Source organism: Hydra vulgaris, chromosome 07 (genome assembly GCF_038396675.1).
Source record: "Hydra vulgaris chromosome 07, alternate assembly HydraT2T_AEP".
Taxonomy (NCBI): Eukaryota; Metazoa; Cnidaria; class Hydrozoa; order Anthoathecata; family Hydridae; genus Hydra; species Hydra vulgaris.
The window spans coordinates 2,262,159-2,281,539 of record NC_088926.1 but is presented as its reverse complement, the minus strand read 5'-3'; the positions used below and the strand labels follow the sequence as shown (position 1 = coordinate 2,281,539).

General features: G+C 27.7%; 1 protein-coding gene across 2 annotated transcripts in view; it reads left to right on the top strand.

Moving 5' to 3' along the window:
• LOC100204864 (mitochondrial import inner membrane translocase subunit Tim17-A) overlaps positions 1-18,879 on the top strand; it is a 30,911-nt gene extending 12,032 nt beyond the window's left edge. Inside the window, exons 2-7 of one of the 2 annotated variants that reach the window (XM_065800791.1) lie at positions 3,702-3,801; positions 7,558-7,615; positions 16,234-16,362; positions 16,437-16,547; positions 17,074-17,190; positions 18,563-18,879. In XM_065800791.1, the coding sequence (XP_065656863.1) occupies positions 3,702-3,801; positions 7,558-7,615; positions 16,234-16,362; positions 16,437-16,547; positions 17,074-17,177 (502 nt within the window). In that variant the 3' untranslated portion in view covers positions 17,178-17,190; positions 18,563-18,879. Of the gene's footprint in view, positions 1-3,701; positions 3,802-7,557; positions 7,616-16,233; positions 16,363-16,436; positions 16,548-17,073; positions 17,191-18,557 lie in introns of both variants that reach the window. The other variant, XM_065800790.1, reaches the window with a different exon arrangement.
• Positions 18,880-19,381: the final 502 nt, after the last annotated feature.

Sequence of the window (19,381 nt, the reverse complement as noted above, 5' to 3'; positions counted from 1 at the left end):
ATATACATAAACAATTTTTCGAAATAAAATAAAATTTGTATATATATATATATATATATATATATATATATATATATATATATATATATATATATATATATATATATATACATACACACATTGGTGGTTTGGTAAATAAATGTGATCTTCAGAGATAACAGCAAACTTCAGTTTTAAGGATAAAAGCAAAGTCCAAAAAAATAATAGTTTAAGGGTGAAAGAAAGTAGGTTAAAAGATTTTTTTTTTTCAAAAAAAATTATCATTCATGTTTTGCATACCAGTTTACAAAAATAAATGCTAGCCATCATCAAATTTCAAAAAAAAAGTAAAAATCGACTGTAGATATATGTATGCCCTACTGTAGATATTATACATTACGTAAACATTTATTTTGGACTTACCCAAAAAATTTCCTGTAATCGCCACTGATATGAATATAAATTAGGAGTTGCTTCTTTATATTGGAAAGACAAAAGACATGTATTTATGATGAGCATGTGCATTAAACCAATCAAACGATAAATAAAATCATCTTATTTTTGTGTCAAATGTTATGTTGGATTATGTGTTGTTCCTTTTTTATGAGAAAATCACACTATGTTAAGATATTAATTTTACACATTACTAAGGTCAATTTTGTTTATGATAGATTTAGTTTTTTATGTAATTTATAGTTATTTATGATTTTTTTAATTTGTTTTATATAATACTTGTAAGTTCTGACGCTGGAGCTACTGCAAATACTAATTAGGTGAAAGGGGTTAAAATGTAAGTTTGTAAATAATATGTAAAATTAATTTATTTTCAAATATTCAATTATTTTTAAACATGGTTTGAAAATTTAAAAAAGTTTTGTTTAAAAAAAGTTTAAATAAAAAATATTTATTAAATATGCCTAGCAAAAACTACTAGAGTAGGTCAAACTTACATTTACAATGTGTTTTGTATATCTAATAACATATATATGTTGTTATAGTTTTATTTTGAAATAGCACCTCAATTTGAAATAACACTAATATTTGCGCTAGAGAATTATAAGCATTTAATTGACAGTTAATTGTTTTATAAGAAAATTTCAAAAATAATTTAAGTAAAATATTAAATAAGGTTTAAGTAAAATATTAAATAAGAAAATATTAAATAAGATTTAAGTAAGTTGTGATTTTTTTTAATTAGAAATGTTTAATCACCACAAATTTCCATTAGAGTGATGTGATTTCTAGTTGTTTCATTTTTATTATTTCGTTGTTTTGTAACCTTTTTTTTTCTAGTTTTATCAGATGATTTTTTAAATAAATTAAGATATTGAAGTTTAAATTATAAATATTAATAATAATAACAACAATAACACAAATATTTTTTAATTGAATAACAACTATTGAGTTTTGTAATAAAAACAGTGTTTACTATTTTTTTTAAACTAAAGATTTAAAGACCAGATATTGTAATTAGCAATCACTTTTGCTAATCAAATTCGTGCCTTGTAAGATATTGCTGGATACAGTAAAATGATAGAACTTTACCAGGTGTTAATTTTTAAATGTATTAGATTCATGGTTTTGATGGTTGGTTTCCATAACAGTACAGTAGTAAAATATTTTTTAAGTTTATTTGATATAAAGTTGCTACCAAATATGAGCCTCGATCCAAAAGCCATTCTTTATTATGGGTAAAAGATTACTACATCTGTCCAACAACATCTGTGGAGTAGTCCAAAATCATCTGTACACTTTTGTCCAAGATCATCTGTATTTTTCTATTACTCTAATAATATCTGTCCAATATCATCTGAAAATTCAACGACCTCTAACAACATCTTTAGAAAGATGTAATTACATCTGATAATTTTTCTCTAAGTCCAATAACATCTGGAAGAATTTTCTCCAAATGTAGTTACATCTGAAAAAATTTCTATATGTAATTACATCTGGTTAAAATAATGCATTATTAGTTGATGTTTTTTTCCAGATGTAATTACATCTGGAAAAAATCTTATATGTAACTACATCTGGTTAAAATAATGCATTACTAATTAATTTTTTTTCCAGATGTAGTTACATCTGAAAAAATTTCTATATGTAATAACATCTGATTAAAAGAATGCATTATTAGTTAATTCATCTTAAAAATAACTTTATCTTAAAATCTATAAGTGTAGTTGCACAGATTATATTACACTTTGATAATTTAAAAGATGTAAATACATCTGTAAAATCCACAGATGTAGTTGTGCAGATGTTATTACACTTTGATAATTTGAAAGATGTAACTACATCTGTAATATTCATTTAATTTTTGCACAGATATTCTTAGACACTAATAAAATTTCAGATGTTGTAGGACAGATGTTATTATACCTCATTATGTTTACAGATGTTGTTGGATAGATGTTATTAGACATGGCAAAAACTGACGTTGTTACCCTGACTCTTTTTTATGAAATCTGGAATATATGGTTTATAAGGGTTTACTGAAACATACAGAACATGAAAAATACAGAAGTTACTAACCTTCCATACAAACCATGTAATTCAGATTTTGTTATTGTTCTAAAAAGTAAAACAAAAAACAAAAACAAAATACAGCAAATAAAAGTATTTGGTTAATGTTGGGACACCTGTGGTGCAAGGAATATCATTTAAAGCATATTATATAGCATTTAAAGAAATAAATATCTAAACTACCTCTGTGTGTGTAAACAATCAATAAAAGTCAAATTATAAGGAAGGTCATTAATATAAGAATGTTTCCCAGATCATCAGAAATGAAGAAAGTTTTTAGATAAGATAAAGTTTTCAGATAAGTTCAAGGGTCAAGGATGGAGTGTGTTGAAAACTGTAAAAATGATGTACTGGCATTATCGATTATTAATATATACTTACAATATTTTATAATTATAAAAATTAAATAATAGTTAGTACTGATAATCTTTTATTTATAACTAAACAATTTTAATTAAAATTACTAAATAAATGAGTTAGTAGTATTTAAAAAAGATTTAAATAATAATAATGACAAAAAATAAGTGAATAAGAATTAATGGTAATAATAAATTAAAATAAAAACAAAAGACATTTAAAATGAAAGTCATTTTAAAAAGTTAGCATATATATAAGGAGCCCATCTGCAAAATGCGCTAAGTTACAAAAAAAAATATTTTGAGTCAATTTTATTTCCACATTCTAAAAACTGAAATCTATTGTCCAATTAAATGTTAAACCAAATTGAAAGTTTTTTGTCCTAAATATAGACAAAGAAAGTTTTTCTGTTGATTTTCAATCTCTGTTGATGCACAATTATGAGTAGTTAAGTTTTTCATCTTTTTCTCAAAATCTGTTTACTTGGACTTGGTGCGTTTTGCTAATCGGCTTCTTATATAGTTTTAAACAAATTCAACGATATCATTGTGTTGGATCCTTAATACTTTTTAAAATCAAAAACATGTTGTGAATAAGAGAACAATTAGTTGCATCATTTTCCGTGGCTTTAAATTGTTGCAATAGTTTTATAAAAACTAAAATAAAAAGTTACTTTTGCTGGTTAAATAATTGCACTAGTTTTACACAATACAAAGTAATTGCATGAAGATTACTTTAATTGCATTTAAATAAAATTTTTAAATAAAGAAAGATGTATAATGATATTTTTATTTAAGAAACAAAATAAGTTAACATATTTATACATTTATTATTATATTTAGTCCATATCGGATTGTTGATGATTGTGGTGGAGCATTTGCTATGGGTGCAATTGGTGGTGGATTGTTTTCATTTGTAAAAGGCTGGAGAAATTCACCTGTTGTAAGATTTTCTACTGTGTTAAAAAATGCATTTTTGCAGTAGTATGTTGTAATTAATATAAAAACAATTTAATAAATATACTCTCCTGCGGACTGAAAAGTAGAAATTAAAATATTTAACACTCATATATTTATGCTATATTACACCACTCAAAATCAAGTTTGGCAAAAAATGCTGACAAGTTGAATTACTTTAGTTTACTATGGTATCAGCATTTGGCAGAGGCCTGAATCTCTAAAAGCGAATATACAAAGTTAAAGTTTATTGTATTTGTTTTTAATATATTTATATAATATATATAAAATTTCTTTGCATACTTAGCCTGAAATGTCTTGATCTCATGAAAAAATAGCCATCTGTTGGAGTTTTAATACATACTTTAACTTAGGTTAAACTTTTTTTTTTTTTTTAATTGAGATCAAGAAATTAAGATTTTTGTGCAATTGTAATAAGAATTTTTTTTTCCCTAAAATAATCTAAACTAAAAATTAACTAAAAATTTTTCACTAAGTGAAAATTTTTGTGATCGAGAAATACTCATCTAAATCTAAAAATATTTTTATTATTATGTAAAAAACTGTAACTAATAGAATAACATTTGCATATTATAATATATCATCTAATATACAATGGTTTATCTGGAATGTTTTTTTTTTTTTTAACTTTTCATTTTTTGTTCTGAAAAAAAATTGCTCCACCCTAATAGAGAAGATCAGATTGCCAAAAATTAACTGTTTTAGATATTTCAATAAACCTTGCCTCGCCACTACCATCTAATATACGATGGAATCTTTTTATTAGAGCATTTAGCATGTTAGCCATAGAAGAAGTCAAAAACTATATTGGTTGTTAAATAGTTAATTTATGTGACTCAAGATGGGATATTAGAAATGTGTTGATAAAAGAATCAAAAACCATGCTAATAATAGTGAGAAGACTGGGCAATAGTCATAGGATGAGAAGACTGGGCAAAAGTTGAAGTGGTCAGAGTTTTTAGAAAATTAAAACCACGATGCCATTTTCTAGCAGGCAGGAAATCATGATTCAGTCAAGCACTTAATAATTAGTTTAGAGATAATTGAAGAGAGTTTAGGAAAACACTTTTGTAAGACTATGGCAAGAACGTTGTCTGGACCCCATGCTGAAGAAGAATTTAATTGAGAAATGGCTTTAGCAATGGAAGTTGGAATGATTTGGGTGTTTATTAATAAGTTAATCTGTTTAACTGGAATGGCAGGAAGAGGATGGCCATTAGATTCAAGAGTTAAATAAGAAGAAAAATTCTTTGCAAATAGTTCTGCCCGCTAGAGAGGTAATAAGATCAAACTTATAAGTTAAAGATGAAATGTTCAACTTTTGTTAATGACACCACTGAAGATTTTTAAAAAGTCTCTAGTGTCTGACTTCTGAGGTTTGATACAAGATTCAGTAGTCTGAGAATAATGGAGTTTATCACCTTTTTACATTGATTTCTTGCAATAATAAAAAGGTTTTTGTTCTCAAGAAAGTTTTTCTTTTGATAAAGTTTTAAAAAATGAATAGGATTATAGCAGCTGCACAAGAAGGTGAAAACAATGGAGTAGAATGAAGCTTGACTTGAAACTAACAAGAAGAAAAAAAGCATCCATAGCTACCTGGATAAAGGAGGTTACATAGAAGACACATTTACCAGCAGAAAGATGAAGGACATCAGCCAGAAGACCCTCACAAAGAAAAATCACAAACAGAATCTCAGTCAGCTTTAGGGTAGTAGTGAGCAGGGCAATTATAGTGTAAACCCAAAGAATAACTGTGAAGTAAAACATTTATAGAGATTATTTCATGGTCAGAACCACCTATAGGAGTGGTTCTGACCATGAAATAATCTATGAACATAAACTATGATGAAAGAAAAGAGTGACAATGAGAGACAAATCAAGTAGAGAGTGTTAGAGCTGAGCCACTCAGTGTAATAAGGATTAAAGTCATCAATAACAGCAATATTGTCTGAGAGGTAAAGAGACAGGGCATGGTCATTTGGCCAGAACTTACATCTAATTAAAATACAGCCTTAAGGAGAAGGAGAACGATAAAGAACAAAGAGATAGATGCTTGACTAAAGAGGTATTAAGTGGGAGTACATAAAAAATAGTCAAAGGAATCAAACCTGGTTTTTTGACAAATAGGTGAATTGATATATAATTATATGCCCAACCGAAACATTTGACTATTGGAGTCTTTGCAAATCAAATCATAGCAGTCATCAATACTATGATCTGAAGAAGAAACAGCTGAATTCAAATTAGTCTCACAAAGAGCAATCAAGTCTGGTGAATTTTGCAGCAAGATTCATTTGATGGAAAATTACTTTAAAAATATTTGTTAAAGATATAATGAAACAAATGGTGATGACAGTTTTTATGTATAATAATTCTGCTTATTTTTGCCATGGTTTAAGAGAACTTGACTCATTCATAGATATGATATCCCAAGCAATAAGCTATGCAATTGTCTCAGTCCTGCTAAGTAACACAAAATTGTAACTTAGGAAACCTTATCTGGCCTTGAAAATACACACCAAAAATCACTAACAGTGACACCATTTATGTGCAACATGGTTCTGTCAACACTCTGATATTTACTGCTGTTGATGGAATCTGTCTCTCTAAGAGCTCTCCACAGAGTTCTGGAAACATTACTACCAGCTGGCCTCAGAATCATTAAAATGAGCTTTTAGAGCTTTACAGTAAGCTTTACAGTTGTCTTTTAGAGCAAGACAGTAAATTGATCAGTTAATATCTGCCCAAGATAAGTTTTTTATCAAGACACCAGCTCTAGTCTTTACTTAACCAAGAGCCCTGAGGTAGGGAAATTTTAGTTCAGAGTTTGTTTCTCCTAGCCATTGCCTAGAAAAGTTAACCCTGCAAGGCTACAGGACAGTGTACAGGTAGTGCTGGGTCTCATGTTCAGGATCATCATGATCAGCAGGGTGATTATAATGATCCTGACCTGACCTGGACTAGTTTAAAGAAGCTACTTCTGTAAGCAGTACTTTAAAACATTAAACAGGATATTTTGGAATGACCTGACCTGGACTAGTTTAAGGAAGTTACTTCTGTAAGCAGTACTTTAAAACATTAAACAGGATATTTTGGAACTGCATATAGGAAAAACATCTAAAGGAATACTGGAAATAAAGGTGAATGTTACATAGTTGTAGTCACTAGTTGGTAACTGAACACTACACCAGAGATCCAAACAGAATACGAACATGTATAAAGTAACTTACAAATGAGTGAACACTGTGCCAAAGGTTCAGACAGTACACAAACATACATATATAGTAAATTATTGGTGAGCTAACACAGTAACTATGACTTCTCCAACTATATAACAGACAAAAAGAGGTATCACTTTAATATATAGATATATTATAGTGATAATACATGATAAATATTAAATAGTATTAGGGTATGGAACAGATTGCACTGGATTACATGTTACCAGTAGCAGGGTGATCATGATGTGATCATATGCCTGACCTGACACTATATTAAACACCTGTTATTTACTGACACTAAATTATATGCCTGACCTGATGATAATTATTGCTGCTTCAAAAAGTAATCTGATTTCATTGGTTGTAAAGTTTTGATGCAAAAAAAAAAAAAAAAACGAGGTTCAAAAATATGTATTTTGAGTGGTTTCAAGAGAAAGATATGTATATATTTTTCAAGTTAAAATATCTTAATATGTTACTTACATTTCTTATTTTAGGGTCACAGGTTTGTTGGTAGTATTGCTGCAGTTAAAACAAGAGCACCTGTTTTAGGAGGTAATTTAAGATATTCTTTTTTTTTTGTTGTGATTAAATTGTTTTGATTAAACTATTTGAATATATTAGTTATTATAATTAATTTAAAAAAATAATTATATTTAAACTTTGTATTTCTTTGTGTGTGTGTCTGTGTGTGTGAAATTTTTATTTACTTAATACTTTTTGTAACCCTAAATTAAGTTAACAAAATCATTAATTATAAATTAATATAAACTAATGAGCAATAATTATTTGCATGATGTAATAATGTTAATTAAGATGCAGGAATTTTATTAAAGTTGGGTTATTCCATATGAAATCACTTAGTTTTTCAAAAGTGTTTCAAGGTACCACCTCAAATTTGCTTCAAATTCGGACCACCCACAGCTTTTATGAAAAAAACACAGCCCTGAAAATTTCAGCTTAATTGACCATACCGTTCAAAAGTTATAATTGAATTAATATTGACCAAAATCAGAAAAATTTGAGTATCTGGAACTTACAGTAGATTTTTTTTGATTATAACAGATCATATCTTTTTAAATAAAATAAATGATCACCTGAATTTTTTTTAAGGTAACAGTTTTTCACCCGAATAATCTATTTTTGCAGGTGTTTTTGATTGATTTTAAACAATTTTTGAGTTCTTGTTCCTCAAAGTTGCTAAATAACTCAATATAAGAAAAAATTTTGGAAACTTTAATGTGCTATACAGGGTTCGAATTAAAGCGTATCGTAAATCGCGATTGCTTTTCACACCTTCGTGACTAGTTTTTTCTTTAAAAAAATAATTTTGTGATAGGTTTTTTATTTTTGGTTGCTTTTTTTTTTTTTCTAATATAATATTTTTTTTAGCAATTCTTAAAAGTAATGTTTTTGTCTATGTTTTTTTATTAGGGTTCATAAAGTACGTCACGCTAAATTTACTTTTTGAATAGATCATTTTACTTTTTTGCGCATGATCATTTTGCTCTTTCAAGCTGAAATTTACATTGAACGTAAAGCACTTTTGAATTTAAATTACTTTAAATCTCTGCATGGACGCCAATAATATTTTAAAAGGTTGTTTAAAAAGGGGAAAAGTTTAAAAGGGAAAAGACGTTAAAGCAAATTATTTTCTTTTTTTTTAAACAAAAGTTTTTGTTTTTAAAACGTTGCACCAAATTAACTTGTTACTAATAATTTAAATTATAATTTTATCAACAATTTTATATTATTAATTTTACTACTTTAAGTATAATAAAATATATATTAAATTTTTTTCTTTAAAAAATTTTTTTAATAGTTAAGCTATGCTAATAGAAACCAGAAACCTTTTTGCTTCAACGTCTTTTGCTTTAATGACCCTGAACCTTTCAAAGTTATATTTACTTTGATTTACTGTATGGATAAAGTACATCATAGTAAATTTATTTATAAATTAAATCAAAACAATCAGTAACTTACAGTTACTCAAATATTAACTTTTCAACTATATTAATTTACTTAATATACTCAAAGACTCACAAAAGTTAGCCATACAAATGTTTCTATTTGTATCTTATATGTTAACACATAATATAAGCTTCTAACTAAAAATTATTTTAACATGATATGTCTTATAGAATATGAAAAACGCAATATCATTTTTTTATATTTAAATTTTATGTAAAGCGATATCAAGATTAAACATTTTCTACAAATACTCAAGTTGTTTTAAAGAGAAATCTATTTGAACAAAAGAATTCTTCTGGTCTTTGAGATATCTAACTTCAAGACATAAAGCAAACTACAATCACATTTTTATACTTATGTCAAATAAGGATGCTTTGCAAAAAATTGTGATGATAGGAGCCTGGCAACAAAAAGCCCCGAAATTTTAGCCCCCACCCCCCACCCTGCCCCAAATGCGAGAACAGCAAGTTGATAAAATACTTTTTGTACTATTTTCAACTAGACTTATACTCATCAAGAAATTTTAAGTTTCATAGTATAATTTCTCAGCTTTCAAAAATTATGACCATTTAAAATTTGCTACCCCCTTAATTTGAGGGGGTTTAAACTTTATATGATCATATTTTTTGAACATTAAAATATTTTACTATGAAATTTAAAATTTATCAATGAATATAAGCCTAGTTAAATAATATTTCAAAAGTCCAAAAAATATTTCATCAATTTGCGTTTTTACTTTTACTTTTTTTAAAAAGTACTTAAAATTTTATGTATCATGTTAATTACTAAAAGTAATATCGTAATATTATTAAATACTTAACTTGCTCATAACATCATAACTTGCTCATTACACTATAACTGCAACTTAAACTTTAAATTATAACTTAAGCTGTAAATTATAACAGTAAACTATATTATTTTGAACTCCACCAAACAAGAAAATTAAAAAATGATATTTAAATATGAGAGATAGTATGTTAAAACAAATTATGAATCTTTTTACTGGTGAGGTTCTATATAAAGACAATCATCAAAAAAAATTTAAAGAGCTATACTCTATCTTATGACATGATTGTAGCCCAATGACTTAGGTGTATATTTTTAGTTTTCCCTGAATAAATATAATCAGTTTTCCCTAAAATAACATTTTCAGTGTCTATTAATTTAATTTATTTTATATGATTTTATAATATGTATTTGTTTAATTTTATGCATATAATTATAATGATATAATTTACACATGGTTATAACTTGAGTGTAAAATACTTCAATTGCTTCATGAGTTTGTATTAAAATCTAAATTTGCACAGTATTTTCTGGATTTTATTATTTTAGTTTTTAATATTGCAAGAACCAAAAACTAAAAAGTTTTGTGTATGCAGAAATAGTTATATGTAGAAATAGTTTATTGGCTGCATTTTAGACAGTTTAAACACCTAAACTTGAGATTTCATTTTACTGATTTTATTACTGGAAAAATATAAGTTTTGTTTTTTTAGATTATGTTACATGTTATGCCCTTATTTTTTAATATTTTTAGATAAAAATGTCAGAGAAATGTTGTGTGGGAATAGTTTTAATGAAGATTGTAAAAAAATATCATATTGAAGGATGATAGGAAAAAAAATTTAAAAATACTTATATTGAAGTTTTAATTCAAGGGATAGGATACATTTTCGAACCAAATGAGGAGATATGTTTTCACCATGAAAAAGTCTATATATACACTTCAAAAATAGTGTTGTGATCCATTTCAAGTCCCCAAGAAAAAAATTATCAAGAGATTGTGTAAAGTTAACATATCAATAGCAAATCAACTTAAGATCAAACCTGTTCATAAAATTTGTACTAACTATATGAATGAATTCAAACTTCAAAAAATTACAGAAGTTAGTCAAGAGGAAGCTGCTGAAGAAGACTTTGATTAGACAGTTCTTAATAAGAGTGTGTCTTTATTGGAAATATATCCACTTAAAATTGTAAGTAAGCGCGCCAAATTAGGATATGGAAAGCAAAAGGCTGAAAAATCACAACATGTATAACAAACCTAGTAGTGTCAGTAGTGACAAGATATAGTATGGGAAAAAGAACAAAAATATATAAACTGTAATGATTTAGACAAACTTTTAGATGCAATAAAAAATAAAATGAAAATAAGTTTGAAGGAGAAAAAGTTCAACTAATAACACTAACTCCTGATAGTTAGTCAATTGAAGAAACTTGCAAAATATTTTCATTTTCAGAACATCTTGTTAAGACAGCTCGAAAGTTGAAAAATGAAAAAGGAGTTCTTGCTAAACCTGAGGCTAAAATAGGGCAGCCTTTGGAAGATATTGTTAAACAAAAAGTCATTGAAATTTATGAATCCGAAGAGTTCACAACTCAATGTCCAGGAAAAAAAGACTGTTTCTGTGCATATAAATAATGTGAAAGTTCATAAAAAAAAAGTTCAATATTAGTTTATTTAAAGGAACTTTATCTTGTGTTTAAGAAGTTATACCCTAAACAAAGTTGGATTCAGCAAGTTCTGTGAACAAAGCCTGAAATGGTGCAATGCAAAATGCTAAGTTGATGTGGCCTACTTTACCTAAAGGCCATTTAATATATTACAAAGATTTGATGAAAGTATGTGTTTGTAATATAGATAGTCAAAGCTGCATGTTACATCTATGTTCCAACTGCCCTGGTAAAGTAAATTTGAAGACTTACTTGGAAAATGTGTTTAAATATATTGCAGAGAACTATAGTTTTCTTGTGCAAGATGCTGTACAAGGGTTTTACTGGCAATAAAAACAAATTAAATTTAAAATGGGCTAATGATTAACGACCAAGTCAGTGTTGGGTTCCATTTGACAAAGTAATATGTCAAATAAGTGCTCCATCCAATAAGGGAAAGAAGTGCTTGTTACTACAAACTTGCTAATAATGATTATGACAGTATTATGAGTTATGTAAATCAGAGATAAAGAAATTAGTGTACTTGTGTTTCATTCATATATACACTTCTTCTTTCAGCATTTTTTATTTTTATTTTTTTTTTAATATAACTTACTATTTAAATTAAAAAAGCATTGCACTTAAAGTGCTAAAATTATTTCATAAGATAGAGTATAGGTCTTTAAATTTTTTTTTTAATGATTGTCTATATATAGAATGTCGCAAAATGTTTCATAATTTATTTAAACTGTTTACGCTATTTTCTATGCCTCCAAAGTGTATGTAATTTATTATATTTTTCAAAAAAATTGATATTTGAATAGGCTGCTGCAAGTGTTAAACTAACTTTTAACACATAATTTTAATTTTTTCCACAAGTGGTTACTCTAAGTACACAAAAGAAGAAGAAAATTGGTACTGCCTGTCTGTAGATACTGAATTGCAGCACAAAAAAGTTTCTTAAAATTTTTCAATTATTGTGTTTTATAGCAACCTTAGGTACAATAACTCATCAATTCCTCAAAGCCAATCAAAAACACAAAATTAAATTATTTGGGTTAAAAACTATTAAGATACAATACTTTAGGTTTTTATTTACAAAGTTTGTTGCTGTCAAAAATCAAAAAAATCTACTGTAAGGGGTACTTAAATTTTTGTGATTTTGGGCAATATTAAATCAATCATAACTTCAAGCGGTTTAGGTCAATCAAGCTGAAATTTTGAGGCTTGTATTTTTTTTTTTATAAATACTGTGGGTGGCCAAAATTTGAAGCAAGTTTGAGGTGGTACCATGGGGACCATTAAGTGATTTGATATGGAATGACCCAGATGCAGTAATGTTTATAAAGATGAAGTAATGTTGATAAAGATGCAGTAATGTTGATAAAATATGCAAGATAAAGTATTGTTATGTATTAAATGTATTCTTCTATTTCCATATTTATTGTCAAAATACTTTGCTTGTGATATATTTAAAAAAGAATTAAGTGAATGTATTTAAATGGACAATGAATTTGAGTGGGCGCATGTAAAATGTATATTAAAATAAACAATTTGAAATATTTTTTATTTATTTATAATTTCACTTTTTAAATTTATATTTACCAATAAAAATGTTGTTTATTGTTAAGACATAGAAAACCTTTATATGTATATAATAAAGTATACATTAGCAAACTCTAAGGTAAATGCAAAACAATTTCCATGTAGTAAGCTACAAAGTAATTTTTGTGTGGCAATGATGAGAGGTGATAGATGAAAATAACAATTATGGAGTAACAATAAATTCAAATACAATTGGTATTTTTTATTATTGTATTTATGTAAAATTCTTATTTCATTTATTCATGATTTTAAAAGCAACTCATTTGAATTTCTTTATAATTCCAATTAAACAAATTTGATAAATTTGGTTATTACAGAAAAAACATTTTAGTGTTTTCACTATGTTAATAAAGTATTTAATAAAAAGGTTAGGTGAGGCTTAAGGTTTAGTGAAAGGACAGCTTTATAATTCAAACATTTACTGGCTCATCAAAGATCTAGAAAAAAGAAGAAATGGTTAACTGAAGCAGGCAGACCCAAGAAGATTTGTAACTAAAAAACTTCAAAATTCTGTTGGCTGCAAAGTGTGACTAAATCCGAATCAATCAAAATCTTTTAAGTGAGGCTACAAGAGTTAAACAACAAAAAATGAGCAAAGCAGCTTCTAGAATGGTTCAAAACTCATCCAAGTATTCCAGTTGTCTACAGTGATAAAAAAATCTTCACAATCATGCCTGAGCTCAACAGATACAAAGATAGAGTTCTAGGGAAATCTAGAAGAACAGTTCCATTGGAAATTCAGGCTATACCAAGAAGACAGCATCCTATAGGAGTGATAATATGGGGTCGCGCTTGTTCAGATGGCTCCAAAACTACACATTCATGCAAGATTCTGCACCTGCTCACAGTGCCAAGAAAACCATGGTCTTTCTCATAGAAAATATTTTTCACTTAAGGTTGCCGGATATGTAACCCTCTTCTAGCCTAGATATGAACCCCATGGACTTTTGTTATTGAAGTTTCATGTAGTCAAAGAAGGTCTTCAAAACATATTCAAATTTAGCAGCTCTCAAAGAAGAAGTAACAAAGATATGGAAGAATCTGTCTGGAAATGGTGCAGCGAAGCTGCAATGCAGTGCCTATGCACCTCTGTAATTTTAGTGGTTTAATTGTTGAATCCATCTATCAGCCCAGTCACAAAAAAAGAATATATTTTTATAAAATTTGATGTTAACTTGAAGTCTGCAAGCTTCTAGCTTGGATTGCCTCAGAGTACAAATTTAAAAAAAAAAATTAAAATATCTTTCCTAGATAAATCTATACTCTCTGATTTGTTAGTAAAATGCTCCTCTGAGAGAAATTTGTGTTTAAATAGGTAAAAGCAATTTACAATATAACAATTTTTAAAAACTCATTTTCACTTCATGGTTTTTTATTTGAGAATTTTGGGTTGAAAAAGATCACAAATCAAAAGTTTGAGTTTACCTTATAAACCAAATAAAGAATAAAGTTTCAAATAATTTTATGATCGTTATTTTTTAATTCTAACTTTTTTAAATTAGAGAGCTATTATGTAGTTTTTGAACACTTAGCAGTTTATTGTTACATCATAACACACTAAGCTACAAATAAATATAAAATTACAAACTTGAGTAACAATTTTACTTAATATACCTATAACAACAGTATCTACTTTTTTGTCTGGTAGATCTAGTGCTTGAAATTCTGAAATTCTCTTTGTTTATTCTTCAACACTAACACTCGATATTCTTGGTGACTATTATGTTTATCATCAAAGTGCAATGACCAGCTTTCTAAATGTAGTGTTTTCTTCATTTCTACTTTAAGTTTAACAGCTTCTTTAATAGTTGCTCTGAGTATACCAGACTGTGGAGATGTCTGAATGTCAAATTAATCTTAAGATAGCTGTTAACAAATGGTTGCTGCTTTGCTGATTGATAACCTTAAAGTTGTTACTAATTTGGTTGCAGTTTTGCTTTAGTTCTTGCTTAGTATTTGTGGACTTCTGAATCTTTAAACTCTTGATATTATGCCTCAAACTGATTCAGAAGTTGATGTTGTTGCTGTTGCCGTGAAGTAGGCTTCAAGGATTTTTTTCTTCTTTTGGATGGATGGATAGTTTTTGAACTAGCAGCCTTCTCAGTTGTATACCCAACCTGTCCTTTGTCTTTAATCTGAAGATGATACAATCTTTTGTCCTCACTGCAGCACCATTCACCACCTTTTTTTGTAATGTCAAAAACTTCCTTCAATGAATCGTATTTTCTTTGCTTTTATACACATTTATTGTACCTCTTCAGCACTTAGGAAAATTTAATTTTTTTAGCCATAAACTTGTTACTTCTTTAACAATTTGGTTTATGCGTTCTCGTCTTCCTCTGATGGATGCACTCAGGAACAGATAGCGACCAACAATTTGGATTTTGAGTGGTATTCTGCTGTTATTCTCCAGTGATTGGTCTTCTAGTGGAACAGTTTGTCCTTTCCTTTGACTCATAAAAATGCACAAGGTTTTTCATTCATGTTGTTTTGTTTCTTTTAGTAGTGGGAGCATTTTTCTTATAGTACATTTTGATTGAAAATAATACTTAAATATAATTCTTTCGTTTTTTCTGAAAAAATGAAACAATGGTTGGTTGCTTAACTCTAGAGGGCTTTAGAAATGGTTCAAAGGGTGCCAATGTTTGTCACTTATTTTGTCACCTGTAAATTTTAATATTATTAAAATTAAATTATGTATCTTGTTGAATACTTAATTATATGAATAAATAATAATAGTTCTTGATTATTTAAACTGCTAGAATGGGTTATAAATAAAATATATAGTGATTAAACAAAAATTGTACCAAGACAAAAAAATATTCAACAAAAAAATATTAGGCTAATTGTAACATTGTTACTTGGTGATTAAACACTCTAAACTCTATTTATGTTATTATACATCTCTTGTTGCTATGAAATACTTTCTGATATCTCCTGGTGAGTCAACTTACTGTTTTAAGGCTAGCAGGCCAGTATTTGTATTTAGGAAAAATTCAAATTTAATTCAAAGTTAAGAAAAAAATCTTATGTTTCACTGTAAAAAAAAAAAAAATCATTTTGTTTGCGTAGCTCTGCTAGTTTTAAAAGTAGAGAACTTACTAATAGACAAATTTTTTACAAAGCTTTGAAAAATATCCAATATTTTTATATGTTTTCAGGAAATTTTGCAGTATGGGGTGGAGTGTTTTCTACATTTGATTGTTCTCTTATGGCTATAAGGGGAAAGGAAGATCCATGGAATTCAATTGGTAGCGGTGCATTAACAGGTGCCGTGCTGATGGCAAGAGGTTTGTATTTTTATGTTTTGAAAATCATTATTTAGAATGTCTTATAGTTTTTTAAAAATATAATTTCTAAATAGCTGGACCTGGAGCTATGGTTCGTTCTGCAGCTGTTGGCGGAATTTTGTTAGCATTAATAGAAGGTGTTGGGATCATGATAACAAGAATGACTGCAGACCAATTCAAACCAGGTTAATTATAGTTTTTTTTAAATAGTTTATGTGTATATAATAAACATATACAGTTGAACTTATGTAATTTGAACAGGGAAGGGGCTGGTACAGCTTGGGAACCCCCGGGATAGTTGCAGCAGGGTTGTGCCTGTGTCAAGCCTGGAGTCCTGGAGTTGTTTTCCTCTCCTCTAAAAGAGGGTTATCTCCTGATAACTCTCTTTTAGAGGAGAGGAAAACAAGAAAGTTTTATCTGTTCCCAATTTTATAAATGAGTTGAGTAACTATTAAAAGGTAATTTGTTAAAAAAAATACAGAGAAATATTTAGAAATTTAAATTTCTAAATACTTCCCAAATTTCCTCAAACTTCTATAATTCGAAAGATCATTTATATTAAAAATTTTTTTTGGTCTTTTCAAGGTTTAACATTTAAGATTGAAATCCTAATATTCGAAAACTGTTTTGAAATAGCTTTGCAATTTTGAATATTGTATTATGGTTGTAAGTGTAAATAAATGTCATGAATATTAAAGATGTCTATTTTAGTTATGCCACAAATGCCACCTGACCCATATCAACTTCCACCTACACCAAAACCGGCTAAACAAAGTGAAACTGATTGGGCTAATACACAACCGACTTTTCAATGATTTTTTTTAAAAGGTATTCAGTTATATATTTTTTTTATTTTGTTCATGAATGCTAGTTCTTAAGTGCATAATGATCATAATTTATGCATGAATATTGGGTGGGTTAAAAAGTTATTCAAAGATTATTTGTTAACGTCTGCTCAACCTGCCAGAGGCATTTAACTTGGTTCTGATATAATAACACTATTAAAGCCATTGTCTGCATTGTTTTTACATTTTGAATATTCAGTTGTACAAAAAAGAGGTAATCAGGTATGCAGAATCTGCAATAAAAAATAGAATTTTTAAGTTACCAGGATGTTTCTATTTTTTATTAAGTAGTAAGTATTTTGTATTTCATTGCTGTTTTTTGTTTCCTTCTAAGTAAATGAAAACTCTGGCGTCATGCATTAAACCTGGCCATGGCCAATAAAAATACATAAAATGTAAGTTACAATAACAACAATTCCAATATATGGCTCGAACTAACAATGAAATTTTATAAAGTAAGTTTTAGATTTTTTGATTGGTTGAAGAAGAATGTAGTTTACATTACGAAGTAAAAGTTATGGGGCGTTCCAAATGTAACCTTTATTTGAGATGTTTTTTACGTTTTTTTTACTGTTTACTTACTGTTTACTTACTGTTTACTTACCATTTTATTTACTGTTTACTTACCGTTTTATTTACTGTTCTTAGGGTAAAAATAAACATTTTAATATAATTTAAATTTAAACCTAAACAAGTAATTTTGAAACAGTTTATTAGTCAATACTAAATAAGTTTATTGTCTTCTTACATGGTTCGGTATCTTTTAAAAAGCAAGCCTCTACTTTTTTTTGATAGTAAGGGATCTGTAACTAGGAGGTTCACAAATGGAATTAAACAGTTCTTTTTTGACGAGATTAGTTTTTATCTTGTAACCAAAAGTATGAATTATTTCATATTTCAAATATAAAAGTATGAAATATTTTCAGTATAATAGTTCTTTTTTGTTTTGTCAGGACCATTTCTCGCAACTTTATCTGCCCCATAAACAATTTTTTTTTTTTTTTTCCATAAAATATTTTTATGCCTCATAAATTATTTATGGTTAACAAAATATTTTTTACACAGTTGGTCATTCAAACTTAGCTAATGTATTTCTTATTGGAGTTATTTTTTTGATAAAGCAGTGCAATTTTTGATCAGCTATACATAAGATATTATTCCTACAAGAATGAAGCTGCCAGTAAAATAAGATTCCTCTATATAAGTGTTTTAAAAAATCTTGATTAAAAATTCATTATCAAATCTTGATTAAAAATTCATTATCAAATAAGATTACAAATTTATTTATTTGTTACAACTACATAAAATTACGTATATATTTAAAAATTCAAGCAACGATTTTTTTTTTAGGATAGGTTTGTTTACAGTCGAATAGGATTTTCATCTGAACAAATTTTTTTTTGTAATCAGCTGCTAGCTTTGCTGTCTGTCCTGATGACGTCATTTACAACTTGAGTTTTTCTCTCAAAAGGTATGCTGAAACTATAGCTTAAAAAAGCAGCATATGGACTGTCTCTTTAATTTTGTAAATAAATTTTATTGAAAAATGTTCAAACTACGAATAACATACAGACGCTATGTTGAATTGTTTTTTGTTTTCTAAATGTTGTGAGTTAAAATACGCTTGTATTTTAATGAAAAGTAAACATTGGGATTGATTAAATCTGTTTAACGATTTTTTTTTCAATACGGAACAAGCTTATGTTTCCAACAATTACTTTATCTTAAGATATATTTCAAACAATTACTTTATGTTAAGGAGTCGTCCATAAAGGACGTCATTCAGAATTTAAATACTAACCTGAAGCATAATTTTATTGGCTCCCTTCCGCGGAGATTTTTATTGAACATATAGTGCTATAATACTCTAAAAATCTCTGCGCACGAGAGCCAACATTCTCCGACTTCTTGCCATTAGTTAAACTTAGCGTGACGTCTTTTATGGATGACGCCTAAGATATATTTCAAACAATAAATACAGGTTCATCAATGCAACCTGCTTTTAAATTTTTGAATCAGATTATTTATTTCCATGTAGGTATTTCATTCATGGAATATTATTATTTTTTAACTACCCTACTTTTTAATTTTATTCTTAAATTAGTCAATTTGTCATTCTGCAATGTTTTATAAATCATTGTAGAATTAAAAATTTAAATTATTTATTTGAAATC